This window comes from Coffea arabica, chromosome 9e (genome assembly GCF_036785885.1).
Source record: "Coffea arabica cultivar ET-39 chromosome 9e, Coffea Arabica ET-39 HiFi, whole genome shotgun sequence".
In the NCBI taxonomy this organism is placed as follows: Eukaryota; Viridiplantae; Streptophyta; class Magnoliopsida; order Gentianales; family Rubiaceae; genus Coffea; species Coffea arabica.
In genome coordinates, this window is record NC_092327.1 from 19,689,207 (window position 1) to 19,708,567 (window position 19,361).

Here is a 19,361-nt window from a genome sequence, read left to right on the forward strand (position 1 = left end):
CAAGAATATGCAGAGAAAATTGAATTACTACGCCAGAATGTAGAATTAGAGAAGAAATGCAAAGAAAATCCTCGAACTGGCCAAGCCGCCACTTCTCATGCACATTGTGGATACTGCGGCAAGGTTAACCACGTTGAGGCCGAGTGCTGGATGAAGCAAGGAAAGTGTCTGAGGTGTGGTAGTACTAAGCATAGGATTTCAGATTGCCCTAGAGCTTTCAAAAAGAGGAAGTACTCAATAGCCAACTAGGCCCACCGCAAAACGATCAAGTGCCAGATGGGAGTAATTAGTACTAATGGCTATGAACGGGGTCCTAGTAGCGAAGGTTTCACAGATTGAGATGGTTTGACTTCACTCGAGGAATAGAGGTGGTAGTTCTACCCTAGACTGGGCTAGCACCTTTGGAGGTTGTGATCTTTAAAAAAAAAAAAAAAAAAAAAATCTTTTGTTGTTTTGTATCCTGGCAACTTGACATGTTTTGCTACAATCCTGTCATTCTCCTTTCCTTTTGAGAGGAGTTCATAAACCTCTTCCAACTGGATGTAATTATTATGATCTTTATGACTCATGAAAACTTACTTCGCTTTTAATTGTTTTTATGACTTACACGTATGTTTAAATCCTACCCCACGCCCTTAGAATTATAATAAGATGCGAATAGTATTGGATGTGATCGAGATTTTGCTTGAAGAATATAGACCACCTGAGGTCTTGATAGTGACTAGAGATCGGGATCGAAGTGAGGACTTAGTGTTGAAATGGAATTCAATGTTTGAAATGCCAATTTGAGATATTAAAATCGGTGGATTGAGTTAGTAAAAGGAAATAATTAATGGATTCAATGTGCCTAATGATTAAGGACTAGATATTATAGTTGGAATGAAGGCTAGAAGCTATGTATTTATAGATTATGGAGCCTGGAGCGATGTGACCATTAAGAACAACTACCATTTCTCTTACATGGATAAGAATTCGATAATTTGTAAGGAGCCGTGATCCTATTTAAGTTGGATTTAAAGAAGAGATATTACCCATTTGGGAACCCTAGGAACTAATGTGGTTAATACCGCTTTCAAATTAAGACATGGACACTCTAAAATTTTTGGTACACCCTTCGAGTTGACAGATGCACTAGAAGTATTTATGGACCCAAGGTATCGGAGTTAAATCGTACTTGGACAAATCGGTGGAGGCATTTATTGATGATATATCGATATACTCAAGTGTTGAGAAGGTCATGAAAGACACTTGATGGTAATTTTACGAACCTCGAGAGAACGCCAACTTTTGTTAAGTTCAATAACTGTGAGTTCGATTGGAAGAAATAATCTTTCTACGTTATACAGTATCTAAGGAAGGAATTATTATTGACTCAGCTAAAATGAAAGATTGTATAAGAGGAAACGACCAGAAAAGCATATTGAAATTTGGGATTCTCGGAGTTAGTCGAATACTACCTTTGGTTAATCAAGGATTTTTGTAAGAGTGCAAGACTTGGCAAACCATTTGAGGTTCTAAATGTAAGGAAAAATCTTGAGATGAAGAATGTTAATTGGTGTACATGTGTAGGGGGTAATTTTGTGCTTTTTACAGATGACTCAAAGGATGGTTTAGAATGTATATTAATAAAACATGAAAAGGTGATTGTATATGCCTCTAGGAAGTTAAAACGCCTATATAAAAAAAAAATATATATATATATATATATATATATATCAAGGTTTGATTGCTAGTCGAATGAATGGAAATTGTCAAGTATAAGTTAGAAAAAAAAAAACGTAAGCTGGTGATCGATCTGATAGGTTTAACCATGAAGAGAATGATATTTTCTCAGGTGTGAATTTCGAGGACGAAATTCTGTTAAGGAGGGGAGGATGTGAAGACCCGAAAAATTTCTTATTTTATCGAATATTAATGGTTTCATTAAGTATTTATCCACCTGTTTTCCCCAAATAATTTATTACGACCATTTTAAATCCATTCGTATGGAATAATGTCTTCATTGTGTTTTTAAAATGTCCCGTTAACAACTTCAATTTTCGGAAGGATTGTTTAAGTGCGAGATAGTGAACACAAGTGTTTCGAGGTGATATTATATTCGAGAGTATGATTATCCTGGGGAAATTAAGAACGGACAATAGCAGATTAAGAAAAGTTAATCGAGAATTAAAGGTAAATAAGTTCTAAGTGAGCATATACTACTCACGCGTGGATAGTTTTCCAAAAGACGCATGGATACAAATTTATTGGAGATTTAAGGAGTTAATACTCGACTCATGTGAGGACTCGTAAAAACTATTATTTTATTTAAACCTAATTTATGGCTTAATAAATTATTTAATTGGATTTTATTTCCAAGGAATATTTTCTAGTCTTATTAGACCTAAATACATGGTAATATAACTTCGTTATATTTTTAAAATGATTCGTTTCGAAAATTAATTTCCTAGAGCGCGTTTAGTAAAAATAGTGAATAGTGCTTGGAGATTTTAACCGCGTAGGAGCACAATGAACTTGGAATATTGGAGACTTGTACTACGGTCCTAAAATAGGTAATATTATGAATAAATACTCAAGTGATAGTTAGTAGTGCAATCGTTATAAGAATTTCTCGGAAGTTTCGCGTTATAACGTTAAATTTGACGGTACGCGTTTTCACGCGCGCGACTTCAATTGAGGGACTTTAGACCCTTATTTCGGGACAATTAAGAGTGAATAATATTTACATGAATATATATGCCTTGGAGGTTTAGTGCACTAGTGAACCCAACGCGCGAGAAAATCGAGCCGTAATCGCACCAAACGGCCCCTAATGAGAGTTGACTTTTGGGTGAATTACCACCACTTATTTCACCTTCTCTTGGAAGCTAAAGGAAGTCAGATTTCCCTCCATTTTCTCTCTCCTCACAGCCGACCAAACTCCCTCCTCTCTCTAACTCATTTGCAACAAAATTTCTGCTCACTAATCTCACTCAAAACCACCCCAAATCATCTCCAAATTTAACCAAACTTGCACCACACCTAGCTTGACACTTGAGGATCATTTTGAGCTGCAAACAAGGGCTGGAAATCACGGTTTTTCTGGTGCATTAGAGGGCCGAAATTTCTGCTTGAACACCAACCCAAAGTAAGTGATGATCCACTCTTGAAAACTTGAAGTTTGGAAGCTATCTTACCTTGTTAAGTTCATGCATGCATTTGGTTAGCTTGTGTATGGTGTAAAAATGTGATTGTGGGCTCTTTGAATTCCCACACTTGGGTTGTTGTTGCTGATTTGATGAGTGATGGTGATTATATTGTTGGTTTAGTGGTTATAATGATGCATTAGTGGTGGGTAATTAGTAGAAACTTCATTGGGTGTAAGAAGCAAAAACTTCCGATTTTGCCCCTGCCATGTTCGACCATTTTAAGGCCAGTTTTTAATGAACTAATGGCTTGAATTGGATGCCTATATGATGTATTAGAGGTGTGGAAAATTTCATTGAAAAATAATGAGGTTTGGTTGGGCAAATGAAATTTTTGTTCGAAACTAGCAAATCTGGAAACTGTTCCCGTATGGCTCAGACCAGCTGTGGTATTTCGGCTATAACTCTGTCCTCGGATGTCGAAATCATGTGCCGTCGGTGGCATGTGAAACTAGACATTCCTAGCTTTAATTTGGTATATAATGTACGTTCTGATTCTTTGTGAGCAAGCCGAACCAAATGTTTTAAGTTCGCTGTCCTGTTGCTCTGTTCATCTGGAATGAAGTGTTCAGGCAGCAACTTGATGCCCGATTTTGAACCAGATGGGTGCCGAATTTGGAAACGATTTCTTCTGTGATATTTTAACTCTATGAATTTATTTTCCAACGGCGTAAGCCATGCTCGATTTCGAGCTATATTGACTGAGTTGTGACTGAAACAAGTGGACTGCTCTGTTTTGGAAAAAAACCTAATGTTTGGACTGGTTTGGAACAAAATCTTGGAGTGAACTTGTTAGTTGATGTTCTTGATATTAAACACTTACCAAAGGTATCATGGATGTATCTTAGACCCTCATTTCACAAATGAACCATGGTTGGATAACTTTCTTGGTTAAACAATTGGAAATTTGGAAAATGAAAGTCAAAGGCAGATTGCCTTAGGATTTTTCTTGAACTTTGGTTGGCTAATTAACTACCTTGCCGAAGGTATTTTTCCCCGAAATTCGATAGAGAGATACTTTCCATATAGTATTGAAATACTGCCAATTTTGGTACCAATTCAAGTTCGTTTCGATACCCAATTAAATTACTAAAGTTAGAGGTTCAAATCTGGAAAATTCTCATCCAGTCTTGAATTTGCTCAACTTTGAGCTACCGTATCTCGGTGCTCGAAACTCCGATTCTTGATCCGCTTGTTTTGTTATACACCTCACTTGCAACACTAATTGAGCTGCAAATTTCAGAGGCCGGTTTGCAACGTGTGAATCGTGCCGAATTTTCAAAGTTGGCCGAAATCCAACTTAATGCTGCCTTGAAACCAAGTCTGCACCTTCAAGCCCATTTTTGAACACTTTCCACTTCGATTCATGGAAAAGCATCTTCTAGGAACTTATAGTACTTTCTAAGAGGTTTCCAACGGTATAAAGTTTTCCAATTTTCGACTTGTACCGAGTGAGTTACGATTTTTCAAAGATTCATAATAAAGCTGAAAATTTTCCAATTTCAAAGAAATAGAGTTTTTCAAGAACTCTTTACTCTTTTGATATTATCTAAACGTTTTGCCCACGATTTTCATGATAAAAACTCAACTAATATTATACTTCATAAAACGCAAGTTGAACCTCGATTTACGAGTAATTTTTGGTTCATTTTTGTGAAATATTCCTTAGATCGTACTAATGTACAATCTTACTTGATAATTGAGATACTTGAGTAATTATCCACTATTAAATGCCAGGCGCACAAGGAGACCTTCAAGAGGATCTCACCGTGGACACTTGAACCTCCAGCGAATAATCTTTATTAAATTGCTCGGTGAGTGTCAAGTGTGTGAATCTTTGATACTTGCTTAATTGTGGTAATTATTAGAGATTTTAAAAATAAGGGCGGGTGTGTACTTTATCGCATCCGTTCTGATTTCAAATGAATGAATGAAATGTATTGAATGAATGAATGAAATGCAATGCTATGTAATGGTTACATATGTCGTTGGAGTGAACCTCCTCGACTTTCAAATGAAATGTATTGAATGAATGAATGAAATGCAATGCTATGTAATGGTTACATATGTCGTTGGAGTGAACCTCCTCGACTTTCAAATGAATGGGGGACGCCCAAACTCATAGGCCGACCTTGGACTCGAGCCGGCAATGGGCTTGGTCGGGAACTTGGGCGAGCCATGAGATTATAAGCTCGACCTAATTAGAGGTCTTGCTTGGCATACTCGTGCAGTATCGCCTTACAAAAGACTTGTGGGCCCTTGGGGTGTACGGTGGACGGAGGGAAGTAAGTGGTGATCTACGGAAATGGAAATACCGACCCGGTTGACAGGAGGGTCAATGCGGGAAGGTATACGAATGACATCGGCAGAGCGAGTGGAACTTAGCTCCTGAGAGCTACTATATCCTTGAATTGTTTCTGATTATTTTTCCTGCTCAAATGGTACTTTATTGAAATATCACGGTTTTATTTAATAAAGTTGAGATTGCTATTTGAACAATGTGCTTGCATGTGTGTCCTTGGCCTCACGAGCGTTTTGCTCACCCTGTAGATTTGTTTTCCTTAACAGGACTGGAAATGGAGTTTACGCGGAGAAATCTCCTTTTGGATATATTTTGTTTTAGGGTTTTAGGTGTATTTTGGCTTGACCCCTTTATGATTGTACCTTGGAAGTTTAATGTATCATTCGGATATCTGTGATGTATATTTTGAAATTTAAGTTGTATTATGAACGCACGACGTGCGGGTGGCAAGCTGATAGGTACCTTGTGATGTAACCATGAGAACTGTCACAGTTGGCATCAGAGCCATATGCTGACAGGTTGGGTAATGGATGGATATTGTTAAGCATGAACGTTTCCGCACTATATGTATTCGTACTAATTTGATTTTGGTATCTAGTATCGCTTTAAGGTTGAACGTTTATTGCTTGAGTCCTAGCGAGAGTTAGGCAGGCGTTCCGCGGATACCCTTTGGTGCGCCTTAGGGAGAAGTGGGGGCGTCACAGTATGATCCCTATGCAAACACCTATAATCCAGGATGGAGGGATCATCCTAATTTTAGTTATGCAGCAAGGCCACCAGGATTTCCACAACAGCCACAATATCAACCTAGACCTCAACTTTCACAGCAACAACCTGCTCCTAAATCAGGTATGTCACTTGAGGATATTGTGAAATCTTTGGCTACTAACACTCAACAATTTCAACAGGAGACGAAAACTAGCATTCATAATTTGGAGAATCAAATGAGCCAGTTAGCTTCCACAGTCAATAGATTAGAGTCCCAATTATCTGGAAAGCTACCCTCACAGACAATTGTCAACCCCAAGCAAAATGCCAGTGCCGTCACATTAAGAAGTGGCAAAGAGTTGCCTGAGCCGAGCAAGAGAATTTCTGAACAAGCAATTGAGGAAGAGCTCGAAAAAGAGGGGAATGTGTCTCAACCTAGGGCCTTGGAACAACCAGATTTTGGAGAAAAATCAACACAAGTGGTTACACCTCCGCCTCCATTTCCTAGTCGACTGGCAAAGTCCAAAAAGCAAGAGCAAGAACAGGAGATTTTGGACACTTTTCGAAAAGTTGAGGTAAATATCCCTCTTTTAGATGCAATTAAGCAAATTCCTAGATATGCTAAATTTTTGAAGGAGTTATGCACTGGTAAGAAAAAGTTGAAAGGAAACGAGAAAGTGCATATGGGAGAAAATGTCTCGGCAGTTCTGCAGAAAAAATTGCCTCCTAAATGCAAGGACCCGGGTATGTTTACTGTCCCTTGCAAAATAGGCAATATTAAAATTGAAAAAGCTATGTTGGATTTGGGTGCTTCGATAAATGTTATGCCTCGTTCTATTTATAATTTGATGAACGTTGGGCCTTTAAAAGAGACGGGCGTAATAATTCAATTGGCTGATCGATCAAATGCCTATCCTGATGGAGTTTTGGAGGATATTTTAGTGCAAATTGATAATTTGATTTTTCCTGCAGATTTTTATGTGCTTGATATGGAGGATGATAATTCTAATTCATCTCCAATACTGTTAGGGAGACCATTTTTGAAAACTGCTAGAACAAAAATTGATGTTTTCACTGGCACATTGACTATGGAATTTGATGGTGATGTTATTAAATTTAGTATTTATGATGCCATGAAATATCCTGGTGAATCTCATTCAGTTTTTGTTATAGATGTAATTGATTCTTTGGCGCAGCAAAATTTTGAATTTAATAATGACGATGCGTTGAAGGTTGCTATTTCTACTGGTCTCTGTCAGGAAAATTTGCAAAAGATAAAAGGGAAGTTTGTTTTTCCTTTTGAATTGCAGGAAGTTATTTTTGAATTGAATTCTCTTTGTCCAGAATTTTCCAATGTGTCTTACTTGGAATTACCTTTGTCTCATTCACAGCTTTTGCCATCTATTGTGCAAGCCCCGAATGTGGAATTAAAGCAGTTACCGTATAATTTAAAGTATGCATTCTTGGGAGATGGAGATACACTCCCAGTAATAATTTCTAGTAAATTGACTGCTTTAGAGGAAGAAAAACTAATTCGGGTGTTGAAGGACCACAAGGAGGCAATAGGATGGACAGTGGCTGACATAAAAGGATTAAGTCCAGCCACTTGCATGCATCGCATCTTGTTAGAAGATGGTGCTAAGCCTTCGAGAGAGGCTCAAAGGATATTGAACCCACCAATGATGGAGGTAGTGAAGAAAGAAGTTTTAAAACTTCTTGACACAGGTATAATCTATCCCATTTCGGATAGTAAGTGGGTAAGTCCTGTTCAAGTAGTTCCTAAAAAGACAGAAATTACTGTTATTGAAAATCCTAAAGGTGAGTTAGTGCCCACTCGAGTTCAAAATGGGTGGAGAGTTTGTACTGATTTTAGAAAATTAAATGCATTAACTCGTAAAGATCATTTTCCATTGCCTTTTATTGATCAGATATTGGAAAGGTTGGCAGGAAAATCTCATTATCGTTGTCTTGATGGTTTTTCAGGTTTTCTACAAATTCCAGTGGCGCCTGAAGATCAAGAGAAAACCACATTTACTTACCCTTTTGGTACATTTGCCTATAGACGAATGCCTTTTGGTCTTTGTAATGCCCCTGCTACATTCCAAAGGTGTATGGTTAGTATATTTTCTGATTATGTGGAGAATATCATAGAAGTGTTTATGGATGATTTTACTGTCTATGGTAATTCTTTTGATGAATGTTTAATTAACCTCACAAAAATTCTTAAAAGGTGCATTGAGACTAATCTTGTCTTAAATTATGAGAAATGCCATTTTATGGTAGACCAATGCATAATTTTAGGCCATGTGGTATCTGCTAAAGGAATTGAGGTAGATAAGACTAAGGTAGAAATTATCAAATGTTTACCTTACCCCGCAAGTGTGTGGGAAGTTCGCTCTTTTCTTGGCCATGCAGGTTTTTATAGGCGTTTCATCAAAGATTTTTCAAAGATATCCCATCCTCTATGCAAATTACTTCAAAAGGATGTGGTATTTCATTTTGATGATAATTGCAAGAGTGCATTTGACATGCTCAAAGGATCATTGACTTCAGCACCAGTGGTTCGACCACCAAACTGGAGTCTTCCTTTCGAGATAATGTGTGATGCCGGCAATTTTGCTGTTGGTGCAGTACTCTGCCAGAAAGAGGGCAGAGCTTCTTATGTCATTTATTATGCCTCGAGGACCTTGGATGGTGCCCAATGCAATTATTCGACTACGGAAAAGGAGCTTTTAGCTATTGTTTTTGCTTTAGAAAAATTCCGTTCTTATTTACTTGGCACTAAAGTCATTATTTATTCTGACCATGCAGCTTTGAAATATTTGCTCAACAAGAAAGAGGCCAAACCACGACTTATAAGGTGGATTCTCCTACTCCAAGAATTTGATCTGGAAATTAAAGACAAAAGGGGTGCTGAAAATATGGTTGCTGATCACCTCAGTCGTTTGATCAATAGTGAAGGACCTGCTCCCTTGAAGGATAATTTTCCAGATGAGCATCTTTTTGTAGTTCAAAAGACAACTCCCTGGTATGCTGATTTAGTGAATTATCTTGTTACTAGAATGCTACCTAATGATTTGTCTAGAGCTCAAAAGGAAAAAATTAAAAGTGATGTTAAATATTATGTGTGGGATGAACCATACTTGTGGAAATATTGTTCTGACCAAATTATTCGCAGGTGTGTGTCTGAAGAAGAGGTTCCATCAATTTTATCTTTTTGTCACTCATATGCGTGTGGTGGACATTTTGGCCCTAAGCGAACTGCAAGAAAGGTTTTAGAGTGTGGTTTATTTTGGCCAACTTTGTTTAGTGATGCATACTTAGTTTGTAAATCATGTGCAAATTGTCAAAAGACAGGTAATTTAAGCCATAGAGATCAAATGCCTCTTACTCCCATACTGGTTTGTGAAATTTTCGATGTATGGGGTATAGATTTTATGGGTCCATTTCCTTCCTCTTTTGGTAATATGTATATATTACTTGCAGTTGATTATGTCTCAAAGTGGATAGAGCCTAAGGCAACTAGGACTGACAATGCTAAGGTTGTAGTTGATTTTATTAAATCTCATATTTTTGTCAGGTATGGCACGCCAAGAGCAATTATCAGTGACCGAGGGACACACTTCTGCAATCGAGTAATAGAAGCATTGTTGAAGAAATATGGCGTCACTCACCGGGTTTCTACGTCCTATCATCCGCAGACTAGTGGTCAAGCAGAAATCTCCAATAAAGAAATCAAGTCGATACTTGAAAAGACGGTGAATCCCAATAGAAAGGATTGGAGTTTGCGCTTAGATGAAGCACTTTGGGCTTACCGTACAGCTTTTAAGACCCCCATAGGTATGTCTCCTTACCGATTAATTTTTGGCAAACCTTGTCATCTACCTGTGGAATTGGAACATAGGGCATATTGGGCAGTTAAAAATTACAATATGCGGATGGATGAAGCTGGAGAACACAGGAAGTTGCAATTGCAAGAGTTGGAGGAAATCCGAAATGATGCATATGAGAGTTCTAGCATTTACAAGGAAAAGACAAAAGCATTTCATGATAAAACAATTTCGAGGAAAATTTTTTGTATTGGTCAAAAAGTACTTCTTTTTCACTCTAGACTTAAACTTTTTCCTGGTAAATTGCGTTCTCGTTGGATTGGACCTTTTATTGTGACTAATGTGTTTCCTCATGGTGCAGTACAAATTCAAAGTCTTCACACTGACAAGATTTTTAAGGTTAATGGTCATCGTCTCAAACCTTTTTATGAAGGATTTGAAGTTAATAATATTGAGGAGGTGACCCTTGCAGTGCCTGAACTCTCTGATTGAAGCATTATTTTGTCTAGCCAAAGACATTAAAGAAAGGCGCTGCGTGGGAGGCAACCCAAGAGTTATTGTTTTTAGTAGTTTGATTGTGTTTGTTGATTTGTTAAAAGTGATTTACGTGATATAATTTCTTTGTGATAGGTAGGATCAAATAAAGCAGCAGCTGTTGGCCCTCGCCGAGATCAGCAGCGAACCTTCAACCATCAGCAGAATCTCCGAGCAGTCGGTCCTCGTACGGAGCAGAGCCAACAGATGGATCGACGTTTGTCCCGCATGGGTCAGAACCTGGCAGCTTATTTCGAGCACCTTCGTTTCCAACCTCCTTTTCCACCGGAAACTTAGTATTTCTTCAGGGGAGTATTTCTTTCTTTCTACACTTTATTTTTATTTTTTCCTTGAGGACAAGGCAATGTTTAGGTGTGGGGGAGGGAGATCATGTTGATTTTAATTTCTAGTTTGGTTTTCTTTCAAAAAAAATGAAAAAGAGAAAAAATTTTAAGTATTTTTGGTCAGTTTTTGAGTTAATTCGTCTAGTTTCTGATTTTTCAAGACTTTTTGAGATTCGTATTGATTCAGTCAAGATGGAAGTGTGAATGGTATTCTATTGCTAGTGCAAGTAATGTGTTTTCTTGACTATTGATTCAAATGAAGGGTGTTTAAAAATTTGACATATTTTCATTTTTTTTGTGAGCTTTTGGGTCTAATGAGCATTACATTTATAATTGCTCTATTTGCTTTGAATGAGTGATATCACACATGATTTGATATTCTAGAACTTGTTTTGTTATGCATGTCGAGACCATGTTTGAATTTGAGGCATTAATATGAGAAGGGCAATTAGGTTTAACCCCTTTTGACTTTCTAAAAGCCTACCTTGATCATATTTCACCTAGTTAACCAATCTGAGCCTTGACTGTTTCTTTGTCTGATACCCAAATTTGCACCCTAAGCCTTTTTATTTGAACTTTATTATTGAACCTTGAGTCAAAAGGATGCCTGAGTTTTATTGCGTGAAAATTATCAAGTATTGCTACAAGGATTTGGCAGTTGTGTTTATCTTTCAAGTTTAGTTATGTTTTGCTGCACAAAAAAAAAAACAAAAACAAAAACAAAAAGACAAAAACAAAAAAAACAAAAAAAACAAAAAAAACAAAAAAAAAACAAAAAAAAACAAAAAAAAACAAAAAAAAACAAAAAAAGAAAACAAAAAAAACAAAAAAAATATGGAAGTGTCCTTGTAGTAGTGTTGAGAAAGTTGGGTTGATGCCTGTGTGAAGGTTCTTATGTAGAGTTGGCTTCGATTGTTGATGTGCCTTGGAGTTAGGGGATTGAAAAAAAAAAGGGCGATTCATTTCATGCAATGAGCTATTGGTATTTCTTTTGATATTATTAGCCTAAAGGTCCATTTTGTCTAACATTTAACCCAAGCCCCATTACATCCTTAATAAAAGACCCTTTGATTTTTGTATCAAGTTCATTAAAGTGGTGGAGATTTGATATATTAGCAAGCATATGGTAAAATCATTCTATGTTGTTGATTTGAGTGATATAAACATCCTTTCCATATTTTGAGTGGTTGAGTGTATACACTGCTATCCATGTGAGGTTTGTCAAGTTTTTAACATCCTCATTTTGGTGAAATTGTTGAGAAGATGTGACACTTGTGCAAGTTTATGGAGCTGTAGACACCAAATTTTTAGAATAATTTCATTTACTATTTTTAATTATTTTTATTTGTCGTGTTAGTTTTATTCACTTTTTAGTTTTTAGTTTTTTAGTTTTTTATTTTATTATTTTTATTTTTAAGTTTTAACATACAATTTCTTGAAAAGAAAAGAAAAGCATTCAAAAAATATGCTTTAGTTGTTTTTGACTTAAATTCATTGGTATTAAAAAAAAAAAAAAAAAAAAGAGGAAACAAGCTCATACACCTTAAGTTGCATAGGATCCTAGCCATCTCTCCGTATCTCATTTCAAGCACAAATATGCACACGAGTACAGGAAATTTTGCAGCGGCAATATGGATTCCATTTACACCCCTTGGCTCGCATTTTTCTTTTCCGTTAGAGCCCCTCAGTACGACAGACAAATCATCCTCTAATTCTTATCCCAAATCCATCATCCAAAGGCTCCGGATAATGACCATAAATGCAGAAAAACCAGCACCATAAGATGTAGGTTTAGATGTCTTTAGAGATATAAAAAGGAGTAGCGGGCAAGAGGCAGAGGTAGAGAGGTTCTGGGACGACTAAGAAAAGAAAAACCAGAGAGGAAGAAATGACGGCTGGTTGAGCGAGAGCTAGGGGGCAACGGGCTGGGGTTGTTCACGGCTGGAAAACAGAGAGGAGAGTTCCGTGGCTAGAGAGAAAGAGCGAGAGAGATAGAAGGAGCTGGGGTTTAACAGAGAAAAGGGGAGGTTTTGGGTAACAACGGCTGAGAGGGACTGACGGTAGGGAGAGAAGGAGCGAGTAAAGGAAAGAAAACGGCAAAAGAGAGCGACCGAGAGAGAGGCCAGAGGACGGCTGCCTAGCAAAAGGGAAGCAAAAAACAAAAATGGAGAGAGTTTTTGAGAGTTGACGGCAGTAGAGGAAAAAAGAGCTACGAGGGTTCTGGGGAGAGAGCTTTTGGTGACGGCTGGGGAATGGCTGATGGAGGTGGGACGGCTAGAAAAAAGGCAGTTTTGAGGGAGTAGCTAGAAAAGAGAGAACGAGAGAGAGAGCTGGGAGGAGGGCTTCGGCTGGAAATCAGAAAAGGAAAAGGAAGGATCTTCGGTTGGCATCGCCTGCATCAGCGCTGGAGTCTCTTGCAACCCAGTTCGTGGATTTAAATTGCCAGAGCCGTGCGATTTCCAGGAGCCTCTACTGTTTCGTTTAGCAGCCTAGGTGCTTTCAGGTAGTCATGGATCCTTTTCAATCTTAGTTTGACAAAATTTTCTTCCTTTCCTAAGTGTTGTCGATGCTTGAGGACGAGGACTGTAAATCATCCTTCTCTTTCTTTAGTCGTCGAAGTTGTGACCTGTTTGTCGTTCTTGTTTTTGTTTGTCGCTTGACTGAGGATGCCATGAACTTGTTTGCTATCAAAGCTGTGTTAGAATCTTCTTGTTGCAAACTTAGGAACCAAAAAGCTGTTAGCTTTCGTGCTTTCTTTCCCTTGTGAAACTGAATGAGTGTGGTTCGTGAGTTGCAAGTGTCGTTCTTAGTATCTTGTTTGTTCACATGATTTGGGTCTTAGGCTGTTTTCTTGAAGTTTTAGGTTTAAAGTTGGCAGATGTTCATACGCCTTTATACTGCCGAACTTCAGTTGGGATTGGATGATTCCGTTCCATTTTCCCTGCTGCATTTCATGTTGCACTGCTGTATTTAATCTTCCCTCTCCCCTTCGTCCCAAGTTTTTGTGCTGGAGTGAGTTAGGAGTTGTATTAAGTCCCTTTTAGTTCATTACATTGAAGCTTAGAGTAGCCGAGAGTTACCCTTGATCATGTTGCAGCTGTGCGAACAGCTTCCTTTTTCTCTCGAGCTGCTGAAGTTTGTTTTTTTTGGTTTGTTTTTTTTTCTGTTTTGGGTCTGATATCTTGAAGGGCTAGAGTTCAGGTTTTGACGAATATTCAGGGCATTTAGATTGTGTTGCTTTGCTGCATTTTCATGTTCAGAGACCTTGTTGAACCTTCCCGCTCCCCTTTGTCCCAGATTCATGTGTATAAATAAGTCATGGCATGTTTTGAGTCATTTTGTTTTTTCGTTGTTTCTAGTTAAAGGTATTAGCATCAATTTGAGCAACTAAAAATGTTGCAGCAATGCTGATAGCTCGCGTTTAATTGTAGTAAAGTGAAGTATTAACAGGCTTTTTTTTTTCTTTTGATTGCCGAGAGTCTCAATTGCAGAAATTCTTGCTGCATTTTTCTTGTGTGAGTGCATGTTTCTTGTTCCCATTGATTGGATTCTATCGGATGGGATGAAGGGAGTACTCAGCTACCTTTGGTTAATGATGTTGGAAGATGTATGTAATTTTGGTAACTAAATGCTGGGTTAGTTTGCAATCTTTCCTTTGTGTTAAGATGAGCTGCAAAGTTGCAGCAAACATGTTTTTTGCTTGTTGACTGTTTTTGGACTGTTTGAACATTTCTTCAAGACTTGCATAATTGTTTCTTTTAAATTTTGTTTGAATTAGGATGTGGAATATATGTGTTTTGTTGCTTAAGTTAAATTTTGAAGTCTAGATGACAAGTTTTGAATCAAAGTTTTCCTTGTTTGAATTGAAATGGTAACAGGTTGGTATTGCAGAAGCATATGTTTCGTAGGTTTGCATGGGTTGCATGAAAAAGTTCACAAAAATTGCACTTTGACCCCCCAAGTTCCCCTTTGTTTCACTATGACCCAATCAATTGAATAATTTCATCAATTTGATCCTTCGCAGATTTGATTTTTGCAACTTCATTGCTTGTTTGCTTTAATTAATTACCATAGTTTGTTTAATTGCATTTAATTCGTGACTTTAGGGGCTTTATGATCAAGTGAGCTTTGTTTTGCACATTTCTTTTAATTTTTCTTAATTAAAGTGGTACCTTGACCTTTTTATTGTTTTGAAGCCATTTTTCCTTCATTTGATCACCATTGCAAGGGAGGTACACTCTATCCCTTATTTTGACCTTATCTGACCCTATGTGATCCAATGTGCTAAGTGAAAATTGCATGTCTACTTTGCTTTCCTTGCTTTTCCTTAATTCCTTTCATTTATTTCATTTACTTTTGCTTTTTGTTAAGTTGTTCTTTTATTTATTTATGGGGTATGTGTACACCTCTTGGCTTGTAATAGATAGGGCTTGGAGAGCATTTTTGTCCATTTTCCCCTTCCCCTTTTTTATTTTAGTTAGCAAAAATGTGATAGGTTCACTAGATTGATTGTTTGCTTTTGTTGCTACATGTTAATTTGCTTTATTAGACTCTTGCATTTAGTCGAGCATGCTAAGTGTTATGTGCTACGTGTTTATAGGTGATTGGCATGACTACTTGCTTTCTATAGTCATAGATGAATGAAATGGATGAATGCACGTCACCACACTAGTCCAACGCTAGTTGTGGCTCATTGTCCCGTTTTCCACTAGTCCAACGCTAGTGGGAAATCATAGATATGGGCTAGTCCAACGCTAGACCCTTAAGGATTCCCCTCGCTAGTTCATACTCGCATGTTTCACTACATTTCATGCATTTTTCTTAGTTTTTTAGCATTTAGCATGCCCCTCCAACCCTTTCCCTTTCATTTTAGGTTTTTGCATCTGCATGCTAGTTATAGGGTACATTTGCTTATGAGTCCCCTTTAGATAAGGGAAACGAGCGAGTGTGGCTACAAAATAGCCTTAGCACGCTAGTTCTTCCTTCTAATCAAAGGGAAAATTAAAGTCATGAAGTTAGGAGTCATTCCCGTACCCGACCTGATGCATTCTTATAGGTTCATACACTTTCATTCTCATCATGTCACTCCCTCACCCTCTTATCCACATTTTCTCACTACTTATACCCTTTTCAATACAAATGCCATGTTTACACATTTTTCTTCTTGTCACTTGTTTTTCTACCTCACAAATTGCACCCAATTGCACCCAATTGCACTTATATGTATATACTATTATATTTTCATCAATTTGCTCACAAACACCTTTATTTTTCCCAATTTGCACACATGCACTTGTCTTACATTCGCACACATGCACGTTTTCTTACATTTTCACACTTGCACTCATATTTGAGTCTTCATTTGCATCATTCGCGACCTCTATGAGGACTTTCCTTATTGGCCACCACAAATCATGTGGTTGGGACCAAAAAGCCTTGTAAGAGACATTTTAGATTTAGGATTGCGTTTCCTTTTCATATCCATTAGTCACATCCAACATGCAACGCATATTTTGGGTAGAAGAAATTAGGAAAAGAGGGGCTAAGTCACGCAACTAGCTTTGACTAGGGTAAGGGAGTGCCTTAGGCTTTGCCTTTGCCTTCTCCCCTATCAAATGTGACCCCTGATCCCTTTCTTTGGTTACGTAGATCTAAAAGTTTTTTAAAAAGGGTTTGTTTACTTTTCTTTCCAAAAATCACTTTTTGGGTGACTTGGTACACCCTAACTCTATACCAAGTGGCGACTCCATTTTTCATTCAAAAAACCCTTTTTGAACTTTGTTTGGCCAAATCGTCGCATTTTCAAGTGCCACGGCCTTTTATTTTCATTTTCACACACATTCACATACATATTCCACACATTTCACCACACACTCAAAAAGTGGGGCGCGACAGGAGCTATTCAAGTATTTGTGATCTTGACTGTGATTTTTGGGTAGTGAATGCTTGAGGGCAAGCATTGTCTTGGTGTGGGGGAATTTGTTAATGCGCATATTAGGCAGTTTATTTGTTAATATTTTCCCTTTTATTTTGACCAAATGTTGTGATAATTTGCTAGATTCTACTTATATTTGAATTTTTGTGTGATTTCTAGGAACTTCAAGTCAATTGAGGCAGAAAAGGAGAAATTGAAGCCTAATTGAGGAAATTCCATTAAGAAAATCTTGATACAAGTTTCTTAGTTGATACTTGAAAACCGCTACATTAGGGATGATAGGGTGTTGATGATTGTTACTGCATCAAGTTAGCAAGCGTTTTGGGCTTTTGCATTTGGTTAGTTTACAGCAAAGAACAGTACAACTGATGCAGTAGAAAGCCCGCATCCCATTGAGCTTCCATTGCACACGAGGCCCATTTTTGGAAAAAAAAGAAAGAAACGCTAAAGAAGCCCTGGGGGGACACTAGGTAAAACAAAACCTCTGGTTCAACTGAAGGGGATTAGAAAAAAGAAAAAGGAGAAAACGGCAGGGGAGAAGACTCTGAAAATCAACGCAGGCCATTCTGTTCCGTTCCGTTTTTCCTTCCTTTTCCCAATTTATTTTCCTTTTTCAATTAAGAACTCGAGTAGTACTTTTGGCTGCAATTCAACTATGAGGAGTGGCTAATTTCTTCATCTAGTCAGAGGTTAAATCGAAGCTTTGGTTCGACAAAACTGTGAGATCGAATTGATTTGCCTACGTTCTTTAATTTGCAAGTATTTATATATTTCCTGTTCACTTATGCATATGATTATTTCTTGCAATTAAATACTTGATCACTGTTTAATTGTGTGAGTAATTAACAGCCATCTAAGAGTGCTCAATCCGTAATTGTTGGGTAATTTTAGTGCATGTGGCAAGTGACATGATTCAATTGTAGTAGAAACTTTTGAATTGTTGTTGCGGAAATATATGATATAGCCTAAATAAACCGAGCGTGTGTGTTTGTTGGTTATAATTGGTGGCCAGTCTAATGATTAATGCTGTCAATAGGTTAAATCCTAAGAGCGTGTTTAGGACTGCTTAATTGGCTAGGGCAATAACCACAGAGCTTGTTGTGGTTATCGAATCAGGAAGGTTAGGCAGGTTGTCAGAACTTGTTGACAACCATAACCAGTTTATTTGTAAATGAAAGATTTTATCTCTGCAGCTGTGATCAATGATTCGAACCATTAGTGGAGATTATACCTTTGACTAGAGATTTTCCTTCCGTTAACTTACTTTATATTTATTGTTATTTATTTTATCTGCGATTGTCTTATTTTTAATTTGAGCAATTAAATTAGGTAGTTTCATATCAATCCCCCCATTTTTATTTAATGTTACATTTATTCAAAATAAATTCCCAAGTCCCTGTGGATTCGACCCTGCTCACTGCTATATTCGAATTTTATCTTTCACGTAATTAAGATACTTTGATATATCGGATCAAACAAACTCTGGCACCAGGGTGAAGCTAGTAACCCATTGCACAGCCTAAGTCCCTGCTCCAGTACCATAGTGGACTTAATTCGTGACTTAAGAGTAGGAATTTTATTTTTGCTGGTTTGACACCCACCAATAATCGTTGGTTATTTTTTATTAGAATATAAGGGGAAAAAATACTTGATGCAGCTACAACGAAAGTTGCACAATGAGGGGTTAACTCTTAGGTAATTGATTTTGATTAGCAAGTTTTCTTAGGCCCCTTTTCTTAAGATTGTCTTAGGCCAATTTGGATTAAATATATTAGCCAGATTCCAGAAGAATTTATTATAGGTGAAAACGGTTGGATATTCAATGTTTATTTCCTTGTATGTGGAATGGAGTAAGTAAACGTAGATCAAAAGCGTTTGGAGTTTAAAAACTCAAAACAGCTTAAAAATTGTGAGTGCTCCTCTAAAAAAGTTATTTGAAACTCATGTACTATATCTACCAAAATATGTTTCAAAATTGGAAACACTTGTTTAGTGAAATCTCAAATCTTGCAATATATAAAAGAGATTTTTGTGATTTTAAACTATTGATTTTCCATACCTCATGGATTATTGTGCAAACATTTTGAATTTAAATTTTTGAAGATTTATAAAAATACGATTTTGTGAACTGGCTTGTGGATCCGAAAGTTGTTCATATGATTTGTGTATACTACTTTATATTGCATATGTTCTGTGAATCCGCAAATAAACTTTCGGAGAGGATGTGAATTCGGTTATGCCAAGGAGTTTTTAGGCCCTTCATGTGTTGACTTATGGAAATCAGGAAAGCATTGGGCTGATGATAAGTAATAAGTAACCATGATCTGTGTCCAGCAAGATCAAGAGGTTTGATCTTATGTGGTATGGTTGAATTTTTTGGATATATTCTAGGTATCCCATTCTATTTTTGGCTGCTGTGTAGGCAAATTTTGGTGTGATATGGAGGTACTAAGTTGCGTGTGCAATCTATGAAGTTGTATGAATTTTCGTTTGAATCAGCTACATCAATCAAGTTTTGGTAAA

General features: G+C 37.3%; 1 protein-coding gene across 1 annotated transcript; it reads left to right on the plus strand.

Annotated features, from left to right (window-relative positions):
• Positions 1 to 651: 651 nt before the first annotated feature.
• Positions 652 to 10,856, plus strand: LOC140014620 (uncharacterized). Its single transcript, XM_072065693.1, has 4 exons — positions 652 to 739; positions 6,223 to 9,373; positions 9,776 to 10,484; positions 10,656 to 10,856. Exons 1-4 carry the CDS (start codon positions 652 to 654, stop codon positions 10,854 to 10,856), a joined length of 4,149 nt encoding a protein of 1,382 aa, XP_071921794.1.
• The last annotated feature ends 8,505 nt before the right edge of the window (positions 10,857 to 19,361 follow it).